Raw genomic sequence first — 19,198 nt, 5'->3', positions numbered from 1 at the left:
GAAATGTGACATACATCTACTTGGGGAATTTGGGTTATTTCCTTATTCACTTCTTAATTGGTACAATTAAAAATTAAATTAATGTGAGGTCAAATAATCATTATTTACTTATTATAAATAGAGTTTTTTTATATATAAATAGAGTTATATAACCCTAATAAAACAATCTTAAGAAAAGAAGAAAAACAAAAAATCTCTAAGGTGTCGATGTCTTTTTGGGCTACAATGGGAGATAAAACTCTCTCCTCCTCTAATTTTTTTTTTTGGTGAATGACCAGGAGGAAAACCTCCCAGTTTTTATTATGTAAAACTTAAAACTTACACTCTAACAAAACGAGGACACGCAGGTCCAGATAAGTCTGTATGTAACAAAGGTTCAACAAAAGAAGGAACTATATGTAAAACATGATAACCTAAAGACAAAGTAAAAACATAGTTGGCTAACTTATCCGCGAGGCAGTTAGCTTCTCTATAAACGTGAATAACCCAAACTATCCAGTCTCGTGAGATAAAGCCATGGCACAGACGTACCAAGAAAGACAACGGATGAGAGTCACCATTTCCCGTTGTAAGAAATCGAACCACCAACTCAGAATCTACTTCCAACTCCACTCTATCAATTCGTCGCTCCCAAGCTAAGAGGAGACCATAGTACACACCCCATAACTCAGCTAACGGTGCACAACAACGACCAATATTAAGTGCAAAACCCCCACACCAACTCCCTAAACCATCTCGTAATACCCCACCCGCAGCTGCAATCCCTGGGTTACCGCGTGACGCACCATCTGTGTTCACCTTGTACCACCCAACCAACAGAGGCAACCACTGTACTAAACATTCCCGCTTCTCTCCACACTCGCAGCCACTACCGCCTTAGCTAAGTCCTTCAGAAACTTGACTCTGTCCCGCCACGGATAAGTATTGCCAAACAGATTCCCACATCTCCATTTCCATGCCCACCATACGGACAAATTATACAACACTGACCAGGAATTACATACTGAACCACCCTCCTTACTAAGATTACTATATAACCATTCCAGTAACGTCTGAGAAAAGAAGATACAACGCTTCCTCTAAGGCACCAGCCGCTGCCACAGCCGCTGCCACACCCTTGCCATTGCAGGACAATCCCAAAGAACATGCATGATCGTTTCTATAACAACCTTACAAACCTGACAGATATCTGCATCGCATAAATGACGTCGATACCGCTCTGTGTTAGTCATAATGACTTGTCGCGCCGCTTGCCAGATACAAACTCTCACCCTCTTCGGGACAGAAACTTTCCACACTCTATCATAAAACGAAGTCATACTCTGCGCGGAGTGAGTGTCCCTCATTAGCATGGCGTAAGCCGAACTGACTGTAAAATTCCCATCCATTGTCCCACTCCAAGACAACCGATCACGGGCTCTAGTCACCGTATCCAGAACCACTGACATCAGTTCTAACCGCTGATCAGTCGTCACATAAGGTACAATGTGATCCCATAACCACCCCACTCTATCCTGCCAAAGATCACGAACTGTAGCCAATTCATAGCCAACATGCAACGATCGTATAACTAGCTCCATCAGTGGTCTACTCAGCAACCAACGATCTGTCCAGAACTTAGCGGTCCTACCATCCCCAATAACCCATCCAAGCCCCTCAAAGATCACCTCACGCAACCCAACACCAATACTATGCCACGTCGACGACCAGTGACTCTTACTCCACAACCACCCCGTATCATGAACACTACCAACTTTATATTTAGCACGTACCACCCTTGCCCATAAACTGGTTTGATCATGAATTAACCGCCAACCTATTTTTGCAAGCATAGCCTTATTCATCTCCCCCGACACTCTGATCCCTAAGCCACCCTCACCCTTGGGTTTGCAAACTTGGTCCCATGATTCAAGATGTAACTTCCTCTTCTCCGTGGAAGTGCCCCACAAAAAATCACGAGAAATCTTTTCCAAACGACTAAGGGTACTTGCAGGGAGCTTGATTGTACTCATAGTATGGATCGATATTGAAGCCAACACTGATTTCGTAAGAGTCAACCTACCCGCAAAACTCAGACATCTGCCCTTCTAGTCTGCCAAGCGAGAGGAGACCTTCTCAACAACCGCACTAAAAGTCTCCTTATTAATCCTTTTTTGTAACAACGACATTTCCAAATAGTTAAAGGTCCTTTGTTGCTCTGATCCCACTCTCAACACTTATTAGATTACCCATATCACGAGAAACATTCGCAGAAAAGAAAATTTTGGATTTTTCAAGACTTACTTTCTGTCCTGACGCCAAGCAAAACCGTTCTAACACCTTACGCACTATACGGATTTGACCAACAGAGGCTTCAGCGAACAAGATTAAATCATCTACAAAGCAGATATGTGATAATTTAGGCCCACCAATAGATAAGCTAATCGGCTTCCAAGCTTTACGGTCAACCTCCCCCTCAATCATATGACACAACTGCTCCATACACAACAAAAACAAATATGGTGATAAAGGATCACCCTGTCGGAGTCCCCTCAGAGGTTTAAAAGGTTCAGTCTTCTCTCCATTCCACAACAGGGTCATCGATGGTCCTGAAACACATTGCATAATCCAACCTACCCGAACTTCAGACAAGCCAACTGCCCTTAATGTTTCTGCTAAAAAATCCCAGCGAATGCGATCATAGGCTTTTTCCAAGTCTAACTTTAACAACATCCAGCATTTCTTGCCCTTCTTGCGCTTCATAGAGTGTACAACCTCTTGTACTACCACTATGTTGTCAGTACTTAAACGTCCTGGTATGAAATTAGATTGAGCAGGACCAACTATATTAGAAATAACCTCCTTTAGTCTTCCCACCATTGTCTTTGTAATCGTCTTAAACAGAACATTACATAAACTTATTGGTCTGAACTGAGTGATCCGCTCAGGTTTAGCAACCTTCGGTATCAGTGTCACCAACGCGTCATTTGTATTTTGAGGCAGACAACCGATATTGAAAAACTCCAGTACAAACCTCAACATTGACTCCCCCACAACCTCCCAACATTTGTGATAGAAAACCAGTTGAAATCCATCTGGTCCAGGAGCTTTGAAGCTCCCCATACTTCAAATAGCTCTCTCAACCTCCAAAGCAGTAAACGACTTATTTAACATATTGACCTCTCCACCGGACAACCGTAAAAAGCCCTCACAAGACAAAGCAACAGTCTCTACCTCCACATCATCCAACGAATACAAACGACTAAAATACTCTACAACCAATTTCTCGAGATCCTTTCCCTCAGAAATCCAACTCCCCCTATCATCCTTCAACATATCCACTTTGTTTTCGTTCTGATTATTGTAGACATGTGAAAAATTTTTGTATTTCTATCTCCCTGAGCCCACCACTTTGCTCTTGATTTTTGAAACCAAAGCATCTCTTCCTGCTCTAATACCACATCAAATTCCTTTAACAAAACATCCTCCTCCTCCAACAATTCAGTTGTCTGAGCCCGATCAATTCTAGCTTGAACTAACTTAATAGCATTCTCCAGTTTCAGTTTCCTAGAATGAATATCCCCAAAAACCTCTCTATTCCACTTTTTCAATGTCATTTGTAATCTATCTAGAGCCTCACACGTATTGATGCTCCTATCCCACGAAGATACTAACAGATCTTTAAATCCCGGATGTTGTAACCATGCCGCTTCAAAGCGAAACGACCTTCTACTCGCATCTCCAACCGACTGCGGTGTAAGCTGGATATACAGAGGAGCATGGTCCGAAGCAAGGAACGGCAAATGAGTAACCACAGCTTCTTGCCATTTAAGATGCGAGTGTGCACAACAAAGAACGCAGTCCAGCCTCTTAGCAACAAAAAACCTCTCTACTCGACCCCTCTATCTATAAAGGACAGCTCATTGATCCACTCCCCAAACGCTAAAGAATTCGGAGATAACAACCCATTTCTCCTAGTTCTCTCATCAAGACGGACAATTGTGTTAAAATCTCTACCAATCACCACCGGACCAGTAACCCTTCTAATCACCTCAGATAATTCACCCCATAGACCACTAATGAAGAAGGTATTTTTCGATTCCCCCTTAAACCTTAACGACTTAGTTTTAAGATTTACCAAAAAACAATGGAAGGGCAGATTAAAAAAAACAATTGATTGATGAATCAAATTTGTTAAAACCACAAAGAAGTGGATAAAAGAAAAAGAAGCTTCACAGCCATTACTGTGTCTTCTTCTTCTTCTGTCTAACGATGAATTTGACAAGAGTAAACCTTTTCGATGTTCCTCTTAGACCAATTTTGCTTTCGCATCCTTCTTGTATTCTCGTTTCTAAATGTACGGCTCTGTTCTTCTCTCCCTTTTTTCGCAATCTTTTTTTTTTATATAATCATCATGAAAGTGATGAGATTGAGGACTTAGTGTTTAGAAATGAATTAGTGGCGGAATTGAATTCTGGGTTTCTTTTTTTTCTTTCTCCGTTGAAGCAGAGTGATTTTCCCAATTGGGGTTTTTGTGACCAGAGCTCGTTTCCATGAAATTGTCATTTATCTTGGTCTGTACATGATTAGTGATGTAGCTGCTTACGATTGAACTTAACTGGTCTCCAAGGGATTGTCAGAACATACTCGTTCAACAAAACTAGTATAACTTGTTTGAGACTTGAGATCAAACGCTAATTTGATTGATATATAAATTTCTTGAGCTTTGTTTATTCACTTCTTGTTGCTTTGAGAGCACTCGGCATTCATCTCATCTCGGCGTTAATTTATTGATTATGTGATTTGTTCTCTTGGCTAAATTGAATTTTGGTTTTTTTTTATTTTTCCATTGAAGCAGAGAGATTTTTCTAATTAGGTTTGTTACAGAGCTGGTATCCATGAAACTGTCATTATCTTGGTCTGTACATGATTAGTGATGTAGCTTCTTACAATTGAACTTAACCGGGCTCCAAAGGATTGTTAGAAAATATAAATTTTTACAGTTTGTTTGAAACTTGAGAGCACACGCTAATTTGATTGATAAATAAAGTTCTTGAGCTTTGTTTATTGTCTCTTCTTGTTGCTTTGATTTCAGTGTTCTGTGCAATTTTTCAGTATTCATCTCATCTCGGCGTTAATTTATTGAAAATGTGGTTTGCAGGTTTTGTTACCAGAACCTCTACAGGTGTTTCTCCTTCGATCTTGCTTCCCAGATCAACTCAGTCACCTCAGATTATTGCTAAGAGTTCATCCGGTTTTACACTTATTGTGTTTCCACATAATCTGTTTTTGTCTCTTCCATTGAATTTGGGGACTAATATGTCTTTACTATGTGGATTTCAGTGTCAGTACATCCGGTGTCTGAGGACGCTAAGGAGGATTGTCAGTCCAATGACGTTAGTGGAGACTCAATACGGCGGCGTTTTCTTGAATTCTTTGCATCTCGTGGGCATAAAGTGCTTTCAAGTGCATCTCTTGTTCCAGAAGATCCTACTGTCTTATTAACGATTGCTGGAATGCTTCAGTTTAAGCCTATCTTTCTTGGAAAGGTATCAATAACAATTCAAGCCAATCGGCAATCACTACTGTTTCCCTGCATTTAGTGACTATTCCTTTAACATTGGTGGGACTTTTTTAAATGATGCAGGTACCTAGACAGGTTCCTTGTGCAACCACTGCACAAAGGTGCATACGTACCAACGATTTGGAGAATGTTGGCAAAACGGCCAGGCATCATACTTTGTTTGAGATGCTTGGGAACTTTAGCTTTGGTGATTACTTTAAGAAAGAAGCGATAAGATGGGCATGGGAGCTATCAACTATAGAGTTTGGCCTACCTGCTAATAGAGTTTGGGTTAGCATTTACGAAGACGATGATGAAGCTTTTGAAATCTGGAAGAATGATGTTGGTGTCCCTGTTGAGCAGATAAAGAGAATGGGTGAAGCTGACAACTTTTGGACCAGTGGACTAACTGGTCCTTGTGGTCCATGCTCAGAGTTATACTATGACTTCTATCCGGAGAGAGGTTATGGTGAAGATGTTGATCTTGGGGATGATACCAGATTCATTGAGTTCTACAATTTGGTTTTCATGCAGTATAACAAGACGGAAGATGGATTGCTTGAGCCCTTGAAACAGAAGAACATAGACACTGGTCTTGGTCTAGAACGTATGGCTCAAATCCTTCAGAAGGTTCCAAACAACTACGAGACAGATTTGATATATCCAATCATTGCGAAGATCTCAGAGTTGGCGAATCTATCATACGACTCTGCAAGTGAAAAGGCAAAGACAAGTCTAAAAGTGATTGCAGATCACATGCGGGCAGTTGTCTATCTCATATCAGACGGTGTTTCTCCTTCAAACATTGGCAGAGGTTATGTAGTAAGGAGGCTAATAAGAAGGGCAGTTCGAAAGGGGAAGTCTCTCGGAATAAATGGGGATAGAAATGGTAATCCAAAGGAAGCGTTTTTGCCAACAGTTGCTGAAAAGGTGATAGAAATGAGTACATATATTGATTCAGATGTCAAACTAAAGGCTCCACGCATCATTGAGGAGATTAGACAAGAGGAACTTCACTTTAGGAAAACTCTGGAAAGAGGAGAAAAGTTACTTGACCAGAAGCTTAAGGACGCCCTGTCAGTTGCAGTTAAAACTAAGAATAAGCCTTATCTGGATGGGAAAGATGCGTTTCTTCTCTATGACACATACGGTTTCCCTGTGGAGATAACAGCAGAAGTTGCTGAAGAACGTGGAGTCAGTATAGATATAAAAGGTTTTGAAGTGGAGATGGAGAATCAAAGGCGTCAGTCTCAAGCTGCTCACAACGTTGTAAAACTGACAGTTGAAGATGATGCTGACATCACGAAAAATATTGCAGACACTGAGTTTTTGGGATATGACAGTCTCTCTGCTCGTGCTGTTGTGAAAAGTCTTTTGGTGAATGGGAAGCCTGTGATAAGGGTCTCTGAAGGCAGTGATGTAGAGATTTTGCTGGACAGAACTCCGTTCTATGCTGAATCAGGAGGTCAAATTGCTGATCATGGTTTTCTTTATGTTAGCAGTGATGGGAGCCAAGAGAAAGCTGTTGTTGAGGTAACTGATGTGCAGAAGTCTCTTAAAATATTTGTTCACAAGGGCACTGTAAAAAGTGGAGCTCTGGAAGTTGGCAAGGAGGTGGAAGCAGCTGTGGATGTAGACTTGAGGCAACGAGCAAAGGTACGTTTGAATGTCATTTTGCATCCCAATACCGCAACTGCCTCTTTCGTTTTAAAATTCTTGATCCTTTTTGTTAACTTTCCAGGTTCACCATACGGCCACTCATTTACTGCAATCCGCACTTAAGAAAGTAATAGGACAAGAAACATCACAAGCTGGTTCATTAGTAGCTTTTGACCGCCTCAGATTCGATTTCAACTTTAATAGGTCTTTGCATGGTAATGAGCTTGAGGAAATCGAATGCCTGATCAATAAGTGGATTCGGGATGCTACACGTCTTGAAACAAAGGTCCTTCCTCTTGCTGATGCAAAACAAGCTGGAGCCATTGCAATGTTTGGGGAAAAGTATGATGAAAACGAGGTAAGAAAGATTTCACTATTAACAAATTCGAAGATTGTATAGGTTCTGGGAACGTCAAAATACTAGTCAAGCATCTTCGTAAAACCTGAATTATGAGAGAACTACATGAGTGTATAAAGTGTTACAGTTTGGTGTTGAGTTGATTTGGCTTGACAAAAGAGGACCCTTACATTAATCGCAGGTTCGTGTAGTAGAAGTCCCTGGTGTCTCCATGGAACTTTGCGGTGGCACTCATGTTGGCAATACTGCAGAGATACGAGCCTTCAAGATTATCTCAGAACAGGGCATTGCATCTGGAATCAGACGTATCGAAGCGGTTGCAGGTGAAGCATTCATTGAATACATAAACTCACGAGATTCTCAAATGACACGTCTATGCTCGACTCTCAAGGTATGCCGCTTCTAGAGAGTTTTCCTTTCTATAATTATTTCATATTTGCTGCTTCCAAGATAGTAGCTACTTGTGACATATTTAATTGTCGTGTGGTTTTAATCTGAAGGTGAAAGCAGAGGATGTTACAAGCAGAGTGGAGAATCTTCTAGAGGAACTGCGTGCTGCTAGAAAAGAGGCCTCAGACTTGCGTTCAAAAGCAGCAGTCTATAAAGCATCTGTCATATCGAACAAAGCATTTACAGTAGGAACTTCACAGACGATAAGGTATCAAAACCTGTTGTTTCCTGCTAGAAATGGATTGTATGATAATTGTTATGCTCAGAGAATTTGACACATGATCTAAAGTTATAATATCAACTAAATTTCTTCCTGTGAATGTTTTAATTTCTTCAGAGTGCTCGTTGAGTCTATGGATGACACTGATGCTGACTCATTAAAGAGTGCAGCTGAGCATTTGGTAAGCACACTGGAAGATCCAGTAGCTGTGGTACTAGGATCATCTCCAGAAAAAGACAAGGTTAGTTTAGTTGCTGCATTTAGTCCCGGAGTAGTCTCTCTAGGAGTTCAAGCAGGGAAATTCATTGGCCCCATAGCTAAGCTGTGTGGCGGAGGAGGTGGTGGAAAGCCCAATTTCGCTCAAGCAGGTGGCAGGAAGCCTGAAAATCTCCCAAGTGCTATAGAGAAAGCTCGGGAAGATCTCGTGGCAACTCTATCCGAAAAGCTTGGTTGAAGTTCTACTTCAAGAAAAACTATCTATGCAACAAGGTTGTACAGGGAGAAGGAAGAGCATATTGCTTGATTCTAGAAAACTGAAACGCATGTATAGATTTGTCTAGACGAAATACTCAATTGGTTTTTGGATCATTATTATTAGTCAATAAGATGTTGAGTAGGTTGCTATTGATGACATTTTCGGTTAGCTAATTCGAATGGATATGTCATCAGTTGCTTCAATTCGAAAAAAAAAAGTCTAACGTTACAAAGAAGATGTTTGAAATTTCGGTCTTTTTCTACTCTGTTCATTCGGTTGAACATTGAGTTAAACTTTTTTTCTTTCCTTTAGTCGAAAAGGCTTTTTATTGATTGGAATACAAAGGAGTTGTTGAAGCCACAGATACCGGCTGGTTTACAGATTCTAATTTCAGTTCTAGACTAACAATTTTCAAGCTATGTAACTTCTCGAGAACTGACATTGGATCCTCGGGTAAGTCACCAGATGATAGTGAAACAGAGGCGATAAGGATCTATGAAATTCTCTTCTTTGGCTTCAAACAAACAGACTTCTCTTACAATGTCATGCAGACGACAAGATTCAATTCTTGATGTCATAGTGTTCCTCTTCCCTACTAATACCATACTCCTTTTAACCAACTCCTCCAAATAATACTCAGCTATATCTACAATAGTAGCCTCTTCATTATGAACCATCACTATTCCTTCTGCGACCCAGTAACTGAACAATGTCTCTGTTTGTATCTCATAATATTCCGGGAAATGGGCAAGGTAAAGAAAGCAGTGCTTCAAATGACAAGGTAAATCTTCATAACACATTGAATACCAAACTACCAATGTCGCCTTCTACAATATGAGATCCAATATTGTTCTGTACCTTTTGCCACCCGGACGCAGTACATTTTGTAGCTAGAAACCCTCCAAGAGTTTTCACAGCTAATGGTAACCCTCCAAAATGTTTGAGCATTTGTTGAATCTCTTCCTATAAATCATCAACCTGAAACTCTACACACAAACATAAGACTCTTTGCTCATTCTTTTTTAGCATTTAGATTACTTCAATAAAATGCAAACCCCTTTCAAATGCATACCTATATCGTTTCCCTCAAACAAAGCTATCTTCTGAAAAACTTCCCAGCTTTCTTCATAAGTTAGGCATCTAGGCCTAAAGATGACGGCTTTTAGATCTGGATGCAAACCAACACCCTCATTTCTAGAAGTGAGTAATACCTTGCTACCTAACCATGTTTCAATATTAGACACCAGCTGAGACGAATGCATTTTGTTTTCTAACATTTTCTACATAAAAAACATTATGATTCATGGTGAAGAGTCACCTGATGTATGTGGAAATGCTGGCTTTATAAGCTCCCAAGCTGCACTGCTCCATATATCATCAAGGACAATCAAACATTTCTCAGTTTCAAGTAGTTTAAAGAGCTCATCTTGGAGTCTAGACACTGTCATCTCCAAAATCCTCTGTTCCTCATTTTTCGGCCTAAGACTCTGTAACATCACCCGCCACACATGCTTCTGTCTACACTCCTGTGAAACAAACACCCAAGCAAATCCACTGCAATGACGCCGCACCATCTAATGATGAAAAACTTTTCTAGCGAGTGTGGTTTTCCCAACACCGCCCATCCCGCATATCAAAACCACTTGAACACCACCCTCCCCTACAATATGACTCACTAGCCCTTCAACACTAGGCTCCACACCAACAAGGCTGCTTTCAGAAACGCTAGGAAAAGATTGTCGTATCTCCACGAGATGACCAACTAGTTCTTCTTCTTCTTCTTCTTTGTCGATGATTTCTCTCACTCCAAATCTCTCCATGTTATCTATTACCTTGGAGATCCTAGTGATGATGCTTCTGATTTGTGAACCAAACTCCTGGTTAGCAAATGTAACACAAGAAACACTCTTTAAATGTTTCTTAAACTCTCTTCTTTCTATTACACGCTTCTCTTCTTTGATAAGAAAACTCTCGATTACGTCCTCAGCATCATACACAATCTCATCCACACAATTTCTCACTCTCTCGCTCTTACTCTTCTTAGTTTCTGCATCCTTCACAAACGATTTAAGCCGTCTTAAATCGCTTTGTAGTTCCGTAGCTTGTTCATGGACTCCTTTTAACCTATTCGATTCTCGAATTAGTAGCTCCCATAGCTTCTGCAATCCAAATGCTACAACTGCCTCGGCCATTCCAAAGAGGCAAAGATGTACCCTTCTGCAATGCATCGATCAAATCCAAATTTCAATTTTACCAAATTTTTTTAGATAGAAATAACAAATGATACTTCTATATCTACCAAAATCCTGAGTTCAAACTCTAAAAAAATGAAGATAATTCTCTCGATCTAACCAAAATAGGATACAAAAATAAAATAAAATAAAAACAAATTCTAGAGAATGAATCGTTATATCAGAAAATTTAGTGCATACCCAAAAAAGAAGTTCTGATTTTATCGGGACTCACCGTCAGAAGCTCTCACTTTTAAGCTCCCCTTCGCAGCCGAGTGCTCTTGCCTGACGGATGAGGAGACGACGATAGGTACGGCTTTGCTTTTTATTATTAGTCAAACTAATCTGAATTAATACATTTCTTTGCACAAATTTTTTTTTAAAAAGTCAACTCTTCGTACCCAAATAAGAAAAAAGATTAGTCAACTTTAGATGGGCCTGTCAGCAACATAATGGGTTAGTAATGTATAGTTAAAAATTGTAAATATTGTTACATGAGTAAAAATAACATCATTTGGAGTTGTTAGGGTTGTGTGTGGATCATCAGAACGATTCATCACCACCAGCGGCCATGGAAGATTCAGAATCGTCTCCCTCACGTAAGCGGCTCCACGGAAGCTCCACAATATTCATCCCTGTTGATCTCACCGTCGAGATACTCTCTAGACTTCCAGGAGAAGCCCTCATCCGATTTCAGTATGTGTCGAAGCTGTGATTCTCAATCATTCGCAGTAAAGATTTCGCCGACTCGTTTCTGGTTAGGTCAAAGACTCGACCTCGTTTCCTTTTCACCTTCAAGCACTTCGATTCCCGTAAACGTTTCATCTTCTCAGCTCCAGAACACCAAAGAAACAACGAATTCCCCACAGTTGTCGCCAGACACGACATGACGATCTCGGATCTGGTCTACTACATCAGAACTCGTCCCGTGAATGGTTTCTTCTGCTGCACGCGTGGCTCTTCGATCGCCGTTTGTAATCCGACCACTAGACAAATAGTGAAACTGCCGGATGTTGTCTCCAACGGGAGACAAGTTTTCGCACGTCTCGGGTACGACCCGGTAGGAGATGAATACAAAGTGTTGTGTGTAATGATGTTCAATCCTGACCGCGCTAAACGTGGGAAAAAAGGTTTCCAACTGGAGCATTACGTTTTCACATTGCAGTCTCAACAAAAAGAGTGGAGAAAGATTGAAATCACCCAAGGTGTTATTAGATATCACGATGTCCATGAAGGGATTTGCATCAATGGTGCTATATACTATATAGCTGAAGGCAGCTCAGGAATAATTAGATTCGATGTAAGATCTCAGAAGCTGGACCTGATTCAAGCACCCGACGAAAAATCGCATGTTTCTTCTTCTCTTTTAAACTACAATGGGAAATTGGGCTGTGTAGATTTTACAAACGATGAGATGGTGTTGTGGATTTTAGAAGATGCTGAGAAACAAGAATGGTCTGAGTTGCGGTGTGCCCAACCTGATGACTTGGATGATTTACTTGAGGATTACGTTAACCTTAAGGGAGAGATTCGTACGGGTGAGCTTATTATGATTGATTCACGGTTACAGTCACATATACCGTTTAGTGTTTTTTATTACGATTTTCAAAGAGAGAGCATACGAAGAGTGGATATCGAAGGAATTGCTGATGATGAATTTAAACGTGTTCGGTAAGCGAACTCGTGAGATTTTGAGTTTTCCTGGCTTCGTTGAGAATATTATGTACTTGTGATGAGTATGAGATTTCATTAGCTTTGTTCCATTCAATTCAATCATATGACTTTTGTTTGGTTTACATTTATGTATTATCAAAGCAACTCTATCCGAAAATCTTGGTTGAAGTTCTACTTAAGAGAAACTATCTATGCAAGAAGATTGTATAGGAAGAAGGAAGAGATATCGAAGAGTGGATATCAAAGGAATTGCTGATAATGAATTTAGACGTGTTCATGGGATTGGTAAACGAACTCGTGAGATTTGGAGTTTTCCTGGTTTCGTTGAGAATATTATGTTCTTGTGAGTACTGTGACGAGTTTTTTTTCCTAATCATGACTTTGTAAGTATGAGGAGAGTCGCCAATAATTTTCTAGTGACATATATACTGACATGGCTGAACAGTTTGAAAAAAAACACTCAAGCTGGTCGTAATATCTCATCTTTAACTAATTATTGAAACAAACTGTTGCATTAAAAGGTTCATTGTGTGTTGTGTGACCAGTAAAAAATAGTTTTGCTTTTACCTTTTCATGTGAGAAATGTTTAAAATCAATCACATGGGGGTTGCGCTTTTACAATTTAGGCCGGCTGTGTAATACTAGTTATAACTAGGTTTCACCGCGGTATACCGCGGGACTAATTTTTAGTTATTGTATTTTGAAAAATAACTTTTATTTTATTTAGTTTATAAATTTTTAATTATTTAATTTTGTGTCTAGTTAGTTTATCATTTGTTTGGACTTGTGCTATTAAAAAAACTTAGTTGTTTGAATGTAAGAAGATGAACTATGGTTACAAATTTATAATATTTGAGAAGTTAATGGTTTTAGTGTTGGATTAATAGTTCAAACCTGTCATGCTAAACCCGTTTAACAACGGGTATAAAGATTTTTTTACCCGAAAAAAATTATTATAAAAAAAATTTGTGGGTGTATAAAAGTATGCCGACATCCGACATGTTTGAGTTCACAAGACATGCAAGTATTATATATATATATATATCGCTTTTTCTAATTTTGTTTTAACGATATTATTTTTCTTATTTACAAAAAAATATTCTATCTTAAGTTTCTAATTTACATTTTCATTATTTTAAAATTAGAATTTCATTTTTTAATGATTTGTTTTGGACATGCCTCAACTTTTCTAAAAAAGATCAAAATCTAGGAAAATGCATATAATTAATGAAAACACAAAGTCTGATAATCTAGAAAATAAAGAAGGGAAAACTAATTTATTCCCTTGATAAGCTCACTGATGAAAACCTCACACAAGGTTTGGGTTGGGTTGATGCTTCCGAGCAAGAACTTGGCATTTCCCTTAAGCCAAAAAGTGTCTAGAGTGGACACAGACTTTGTTGGTAACATCTCAGCTTCAGGGAAGACAGAGAACTGAAGCTAGTAAACTTGAGTGCATGATGAATGAAATTGCTTTCTCACCTGAGTAACCAAACCTGTTCCTAGCTCAACTCCCCACTGGTCAAACGAATTGATACCCCACACAAAGCCTTGAACTGCAATTCTGTTCATAGATTGCCACCAACTAAAATCAAAACATATACAAAAATGTCATCTTTTTAGCAATGACACTCTAATCTCAATTTTAAGACCGTACTGATAAACCTGAAATAGAGACAGACTTGGCCAACATGTATGCAGTCAATTCTGGAAGTAGAAGGCTAAGAGAAGGTTATTATTAAAATAGGCAGTCTATAGCTTAAACAAAACAAACCTACAACTTAGACAATAAAAAACCTGCAATTTAATTAAACAAAACGGGCAACTTAGACAACAAAAAAACCTAAAAGACTATACAACATAATAAAATAAATGGTTCAAGAACCGAAACAACCAAAAGAATTCAAACTCATAAAAAACTGAACACATAAAACATTTTATATTCATGAGCACATAATTTTCTGAAATTTGACTAACCCCATTCATCTTGTTCTCTACTTCAAACGTGTCACTATCATTGGACCCTATGAACTGTTGCGAATTGTTTTTGTTATTATATTCAACTTAGTCCAAAAAATTGGAAACCATATGTAGATTTAGTCCCCTGCTAACACATAAGATGCTCTGCTTTTAGTATTATACATAAGAAACATAGACTTTGAGAAGAATGCGTACTATTCACTCACATCAACGGATGCAAATTCACACAAAAACCGAAAACCTATTAGAAGATTCTTAAACTTTTGATACCTCAACCTAGTAGTCGACTCGACTTGAGCTGTTCTAATGTATACTCCCAGAAATTAGGCTGTCATCTCACTACAGGCTATGAGAAAAATTTTAGATCTACCATTTAACAGAAGACAACTCATCATGTGATGATTATGTTGATTGTTGAACATCATCTTCTCCAAAACTGTCAACCGCGCTATCTTCTTCTACATTTCTCTCGTTCCGTTTAGAATTTTGCTATAGGAATAGAGAGCCTTATCATTTATAAAAAAAAAAATATCAATACGAATCTAGGTACCACTACAATATGAATCTAATACCTTCTCATCTTTCTTCTTTTGTCATCTTGGCCTCTCTTCTGAAAAACATTTTGATTCTTCATAAATACCCTCAAATTTTTCTGAGTGATCGAGAGATTCTCGAGAGAAGAAGCACAAAGAAGAAGAAAGTTGATCAAAGGGAATCTGGCAAGGCGGCGAGACGAGGGAAAAATATATGAAACATCATTTTGTTTCCAACAGGATCCGCGTGTTTTCTAAATGGGTCGGGTCTGTTTATGCAATGTAGAAACACGCGGATCCCTGGGTTCATGGGTCGGGTTTTTCCAATTTTGATTATTTTTTCTCAAATTTACCCCTCTCAATTTTAATTAATCATCTCCTTCCTACATAATTGAATGGCAATTTCTGTAATATCTATCAACATTTTGGACATTTAAAGAAGGTACTCCTCTTTTAATTATAAGAAGATAAAAAATGAGAAGTGAGTTTCACTTTTGGTCTGACCATTTGTTAAGTATTCCGTAGACACAACCGTACCTGATCTCTCTCTCTCTCTCTCTCTCTCTCTCTTGTCTCGTTTCTGAATAAGGCAAGGGTGTGTACTATTTTCAAAACCCTTCAAAACCTCCGCAACTGATTAAAAAAAACGCATAGCATACATAACTCCGTCATCACAATCATCATCATCATCGTCTCCATTTCAAACATTTGAAGCTTTTAAGCATCTCTGTGTATTTGGATCTTTTCATCCATAGATCATAGAATCATCTCAAGAATAGTGGAAGAGGCAAATGTCTATTTCCCTTAAAATCTCCCACGTTTCGAATGTCTACAACGATGGTTTTAATACTGTAGAGCTGCGAAACCAATGCAGAGCCGGTCAAAGGTTTGGAATTGGATCGGTTTGTTTCCGTAGAAGCCCTGGTGTTGAATCTAGACGGATCCATTTGAATTCAGACTTTTCTTCTTCTCGGAATTTGAGACTCCGATGTGTGGGATCAGATGTGGTTTCGGGTGAAATCTCTGGTAGATCGGTACCGGAGTGGGCTTATAGTGGCTTAAAGGATGAGACTTTAAGCGATTTGGAGCCGGAACTTGATGATGGTGATGGCGGCGATGAGAATGGGAATAACGACGGCGGTGGAGATAGTGGTAATGGAGGAGGCGGAGGAGGAGGAGATGATGGAGAAGGAGATGATGGAGAGGATGAAGCAGATAAAGCTGAGGAGAAGGAGTTTGGTCCGATTTTGAAGTTTGAAGAAGTTATGAAAGAGACTGAACGTAGAGGGATCACGTTACCGGAGGATATGTTGGAGGCGGCTAAATCCGTTGGGATTCGGAAACTGTTCCTTCTTCGTTACCTCGATCTACAGGTTTCTTGCTTTTTGGAAAAATGTAGGAGTGATTTTGCTTTTTATGATTGTAATTGTATGATGATGTATTCATGTTTGTAGGGTTCTGTTTGGCCGCTTGGGTTTCTGATGAGGTCATGTGCTATGCTTCGAAATAGAATGCTTGCAGATCCTTCGTTTCTTTTCAAAGTTGGAACCGAGGTGTGTCAACGGTTAAGCTTTAACATTGTTGGTCTTGGACTATTTTATTTAGGATTGTGTCAAAGAAATTGAATATGAAAGAGCTTGTTTGTTTGACGGAGTGAATGCAGGTAGCCATAGACTCTTGCTGTGCAACTTTTGCAGAAGTACAGAAGAGAGGGGAAGACTTCTGGTCAGAGTTTGAGTTGTATGCTGCTGATCTTTTAGTTGGTCTTGTGGTTGATGTTGCTTTGGTTGGACTATTGGCTCCCTATGCACGTATTGGGAAGCCATCCGTGGCATCAACAGGTTTGTTCAAGGACCTTAAACGTGCTTGTGCTTCCCTTCCTAGCAGGTAAAACTCTCACTGTCGCTCTCTCGTTTTTTCACTTTTGGCTTCAAGTAATGTGGCTACATATTCGGGATGAGATGTCCTTATATATGCTTTTTTTGTTTGGGGTACATGTGAAGTGTTTTTGAAGCTCAAAGGCCAGGTTGTAAATTCTCAGTTAACCAGCGCATTGCAACTTTCTTCTACAAGGTATAGAGAAGAACTATTGCTAGCTTTAATGTTCTTTGTGGATCTTCCTTACCTTTGGTTTAATTAATTGATGTGATTCTTCATCCAGGGACTCTTGTATGGGTCGGTTGGATTTGGCTGCGGCCTCATCGGTCAAGGAATTGCAAATCTAATCATGACGGCAAAACGGTATTCTTTCACCATCGACCTTATCTTGCTACTTCTCAATGATGAAATGGATCTTCTGAGTTTCTCTGTGGTTTTATATGATGTGGTCTAGAGACTTGACTGTCTAAAAAAACTGTTCTTTACTGACACATATTTGGGGTTTCCTATGTCAATAGGAGTGTGAAGAAATCAGAGGAAGACGTCCCTATTCCACCTCTTTTCGAAAGCGCTGCTCTTTGGGGTAAGCTTTACTTTTGATCTCTAACTTTGTTCTGCAGAGTCATCGAAGCTTTTCTCCTCCGATATTGAATGAAATCAACAGTTTTAAGCCGTCAATACTGTGTTGTCTTATTCTTTTTCCGAGTTCTTGTTATTCACTAATCAGCCATAAGGTTCTTAACTAGGCTTAGTTTCTAAGAATGTAATGAACCTGAATTTGCCAATGACACTAAGAATCGATTATGTTTACAATTCTCAGTGGGTATATTTAGCTAGATTCGTCTTGTTGTTTGCAATATTAGATTCATGGGGAGAGACGTAACTGAGTTGCATAACTTCAGAGACAAGCCTGAAGTTTTTCACTCTATGAATTGTTGTTGATTACATAGAGACTCACTCTTTTCTCTTTATTGTGCTTTTTTGTTCAGGTGTGTTCCTTGGCTTATCTTCCAATGCGCGTTACCAAATCGTAAACGGCCTGGAGCGTGTCGTGGAAGGTTCTAATGCGGCCAAACGCATCCCTGTGGTCGCCATGGCGTTCACGGTGGGAGTCCGGTTTGCTAACAATGTATATGGCGGTATGCAATTTGTAGATTGGGCTAAATTGTCCGGCGTCCAGTAGTAATAAACCGGTTCGGTTTTGTTACGAACGGGATTGTAATTTAGCCTAGGGGGTGTGTTGAAACTTGTGGAATTGTTAGATATTTCATTTCAGAAAAGAAAAAATAGTATGTGATTTGGTGAGATTTTAAGACATTATATTAGGTGATTTTAAGAGATCAGTACAATAAAAAGAAAGGATGTGTTGCTTTCCTTGTGTGACAGATCAGCCTCAACATTGAAGGTGGTGTTGACACCTCATTTAAAATCAATAGCTAATAAAAACATTTCAATTAATACATTTAAAATTTCTAAACCAATAAAAAAATTATGTGTCACTAGGCATATCAAATAGGTTCAAAGCCCGCAGGCTGGCCCGGTCCGACTGGACCTTGGAAAACACCAGACTCGGACTTATACAAACATAATTATACTTTTTTGTTAACATTTTTGTTTGATTGCAATATTTTTTTAATGATTTATTGTAAATAAAATTTAAAACTCTAATCTTAATTTTCATATTTACTTAATAACCGTACTTAATATTTTTAAAATATTTATCTATGATATTTTATATGAATTATATATATTTTTTGTTTGGTTAAAGTATAAAATTTATTTTATTTTAAATTAAGTTGGTTTTGGTGAATACAGATGAGTTATTTAAAGTTTGATTGATTTGTTTTATATTGCACCTTTAAACATTTCTTTTTAAGACATGTTATAAACTAACTTATAAGTTTGAATTTTTGATCCGTAAGATAAACCTGGAAAAGCCCGAAAAATCTTGTAGCTCTGTTAGAGCTGGGTCGGGCATTGAAATATAAGCTTGGAAATATTTCGGATCGGGCCGAGAATGGCTCAAATTTATGTGTGTTTTGCGGATTTTGGGCCGGATCGGGCCGAGCCAACCCGATTGACACCCCTATTGCCACATCATGTTGTCTTTCACTTCATAAACCCTTGCCGACATAATAATAATAAAAAAACACGAACACTCTAATTGTTGGTTCTTCTCCTTCACACTATAAGACTGC

General features: G+C 39.0%; 4 protein-coding genes and 1 long non-coding RNA gene across 7 annotated transcripts; 3 read left to right on the top strand and 2 right to left on the bottom strand.

Annotated features, from left to right (window-relative positions):
* On the top strand, window positions 4,146-8,862 carry LOC104736292 (alanine--tRNA ligase, chloroplastic/mitochondrial-like). The gene is made up of 8 exons (XM_010456255.2): window positions 4,146-4,336; window positions 5,141-5,233; window positions 5,323-5,528; window positions 5,627-7,198; window positions 7,284-7,559; window positions 7,741-7,950; window positions 8,060-8,217; window positions 8,347-8,862. The coding sequence occupies exons 1-8, from the start codon at window positions 4,252-4,254 to the stop codon at window positions 8,681-8,683; spliced, it is 2,937 nt and encodes a 978-aa protein (XP_010454557.1). The 5' UTR covers window positions 4,146-4,251; the 3' UTR covers window positions 8,684-8,862.
* Window positions 8,988-11,313, bottom strand: LOC104736291 (putative inactive disease susceptibility protein LOV1). Of its 3 annotated transcripts, none has more exons than XR_759557.2 (4): window positions 11,137-11,279; window positions 10,023-10,921; window positions 9,777-9,923; window positions 8,988-9,690 (listed from the first exon to the last, which is right to left on the bottom strand). XR_759557.2 is itself a non-coding variant. In XM_010456252.2 (4 exons), exons 2-4 carry the CDS (start codon window positions 10,276-10,278, stop codon window positions 9,668-9,670), a joined length of 426 nt encoding a protein of 141 aa, XP_010454554.1. In that variant the 5' UTR covers window positions 10,279-10,921; window positions 11,171-11,313; the 3' UTR covers window positions 8,988-9,667. The 3 variants fall into 3 exon arrangements, 2 of the variants coding, with proteins under 2 accessions (XP_010454554.1, XP_010454556.1); XM_010456252.2 differs by having other exon boundaries at window positions 11,171-11,313; XM_010456254.2 differs by having other exon boundaries at window positions 8,988-9,682; window positions 11,171-11,313.
* On the top strand, window positions 11,579-12,631 carry LOC104736290 (F-box protein At1g30790-like). The gene has a single exon (XM_010456251.2). The coding sequence runs from the start codon at window positions 11,822-11,824 to the stop codon at window positions 12,608-12,610; it is 789 nt and encodes a 262-aa protein (XP_010454553.1). The 5' UTR covers window positions 11,579-11,821; the 3' UTR covers window positions 12,611-12,631.
* LOC104736289 lies at window positions 13,746-15,349 on the bottom strand. The gene is made up of 3 exons (XR_759556.2): window positions 15,162-15,349; window positions 14,860-15,078; window positions 13,746-14,194 (listed from the first exon to the last, which is right to left on the bottom strand). It is a non-coding gene; the product is annotated as an uncharacterized LOC104736289 (long non-coding RNA).
* Window positions 15,914-18,375, top strand: LOC104736287 (protein RETICULATA-RELATED 1, chloroplastic). The gene is made up of 7 exons (XM_010456250.2): window positions 15,914-16,495; window positions 16,577-16,675; window positions 16,786-17,009; window positions 17,126-17,195; window positions 17,284-17,363; window positions 17,519-17,583; window positions 17,990-18,375. The coding sequence occupies exons 1-7, from the start codon at window positions 15,914-15,916 to the stop codon at window positions 18,181-18,183; spliced, it is 1,314 nt and encodes a 437-aa protein (XP_010454552.1). The 3' UTR covers window positions 18,184-18,375.

Source organism: Camelina sativa, chromosome 13 (assembly GCF_000633955.1).
Source record: "Camelina sativa cultivar DH55 chromosome 13, Cs, whole genome shotgun sequence".
In the NCBI taxonomy this organism is placed as follows: Eukaryota; Viridiplantae; Streptophyta; class Magnoliopsida; order Brassicales; family Brassicaceae; genus Camelina; species Camelina sativa.
The sequence above is the reverse complement of the archived record's forward strand: the minus strand, read 5'-3'. Positions and strand labels throughout refer to the sequence as shown.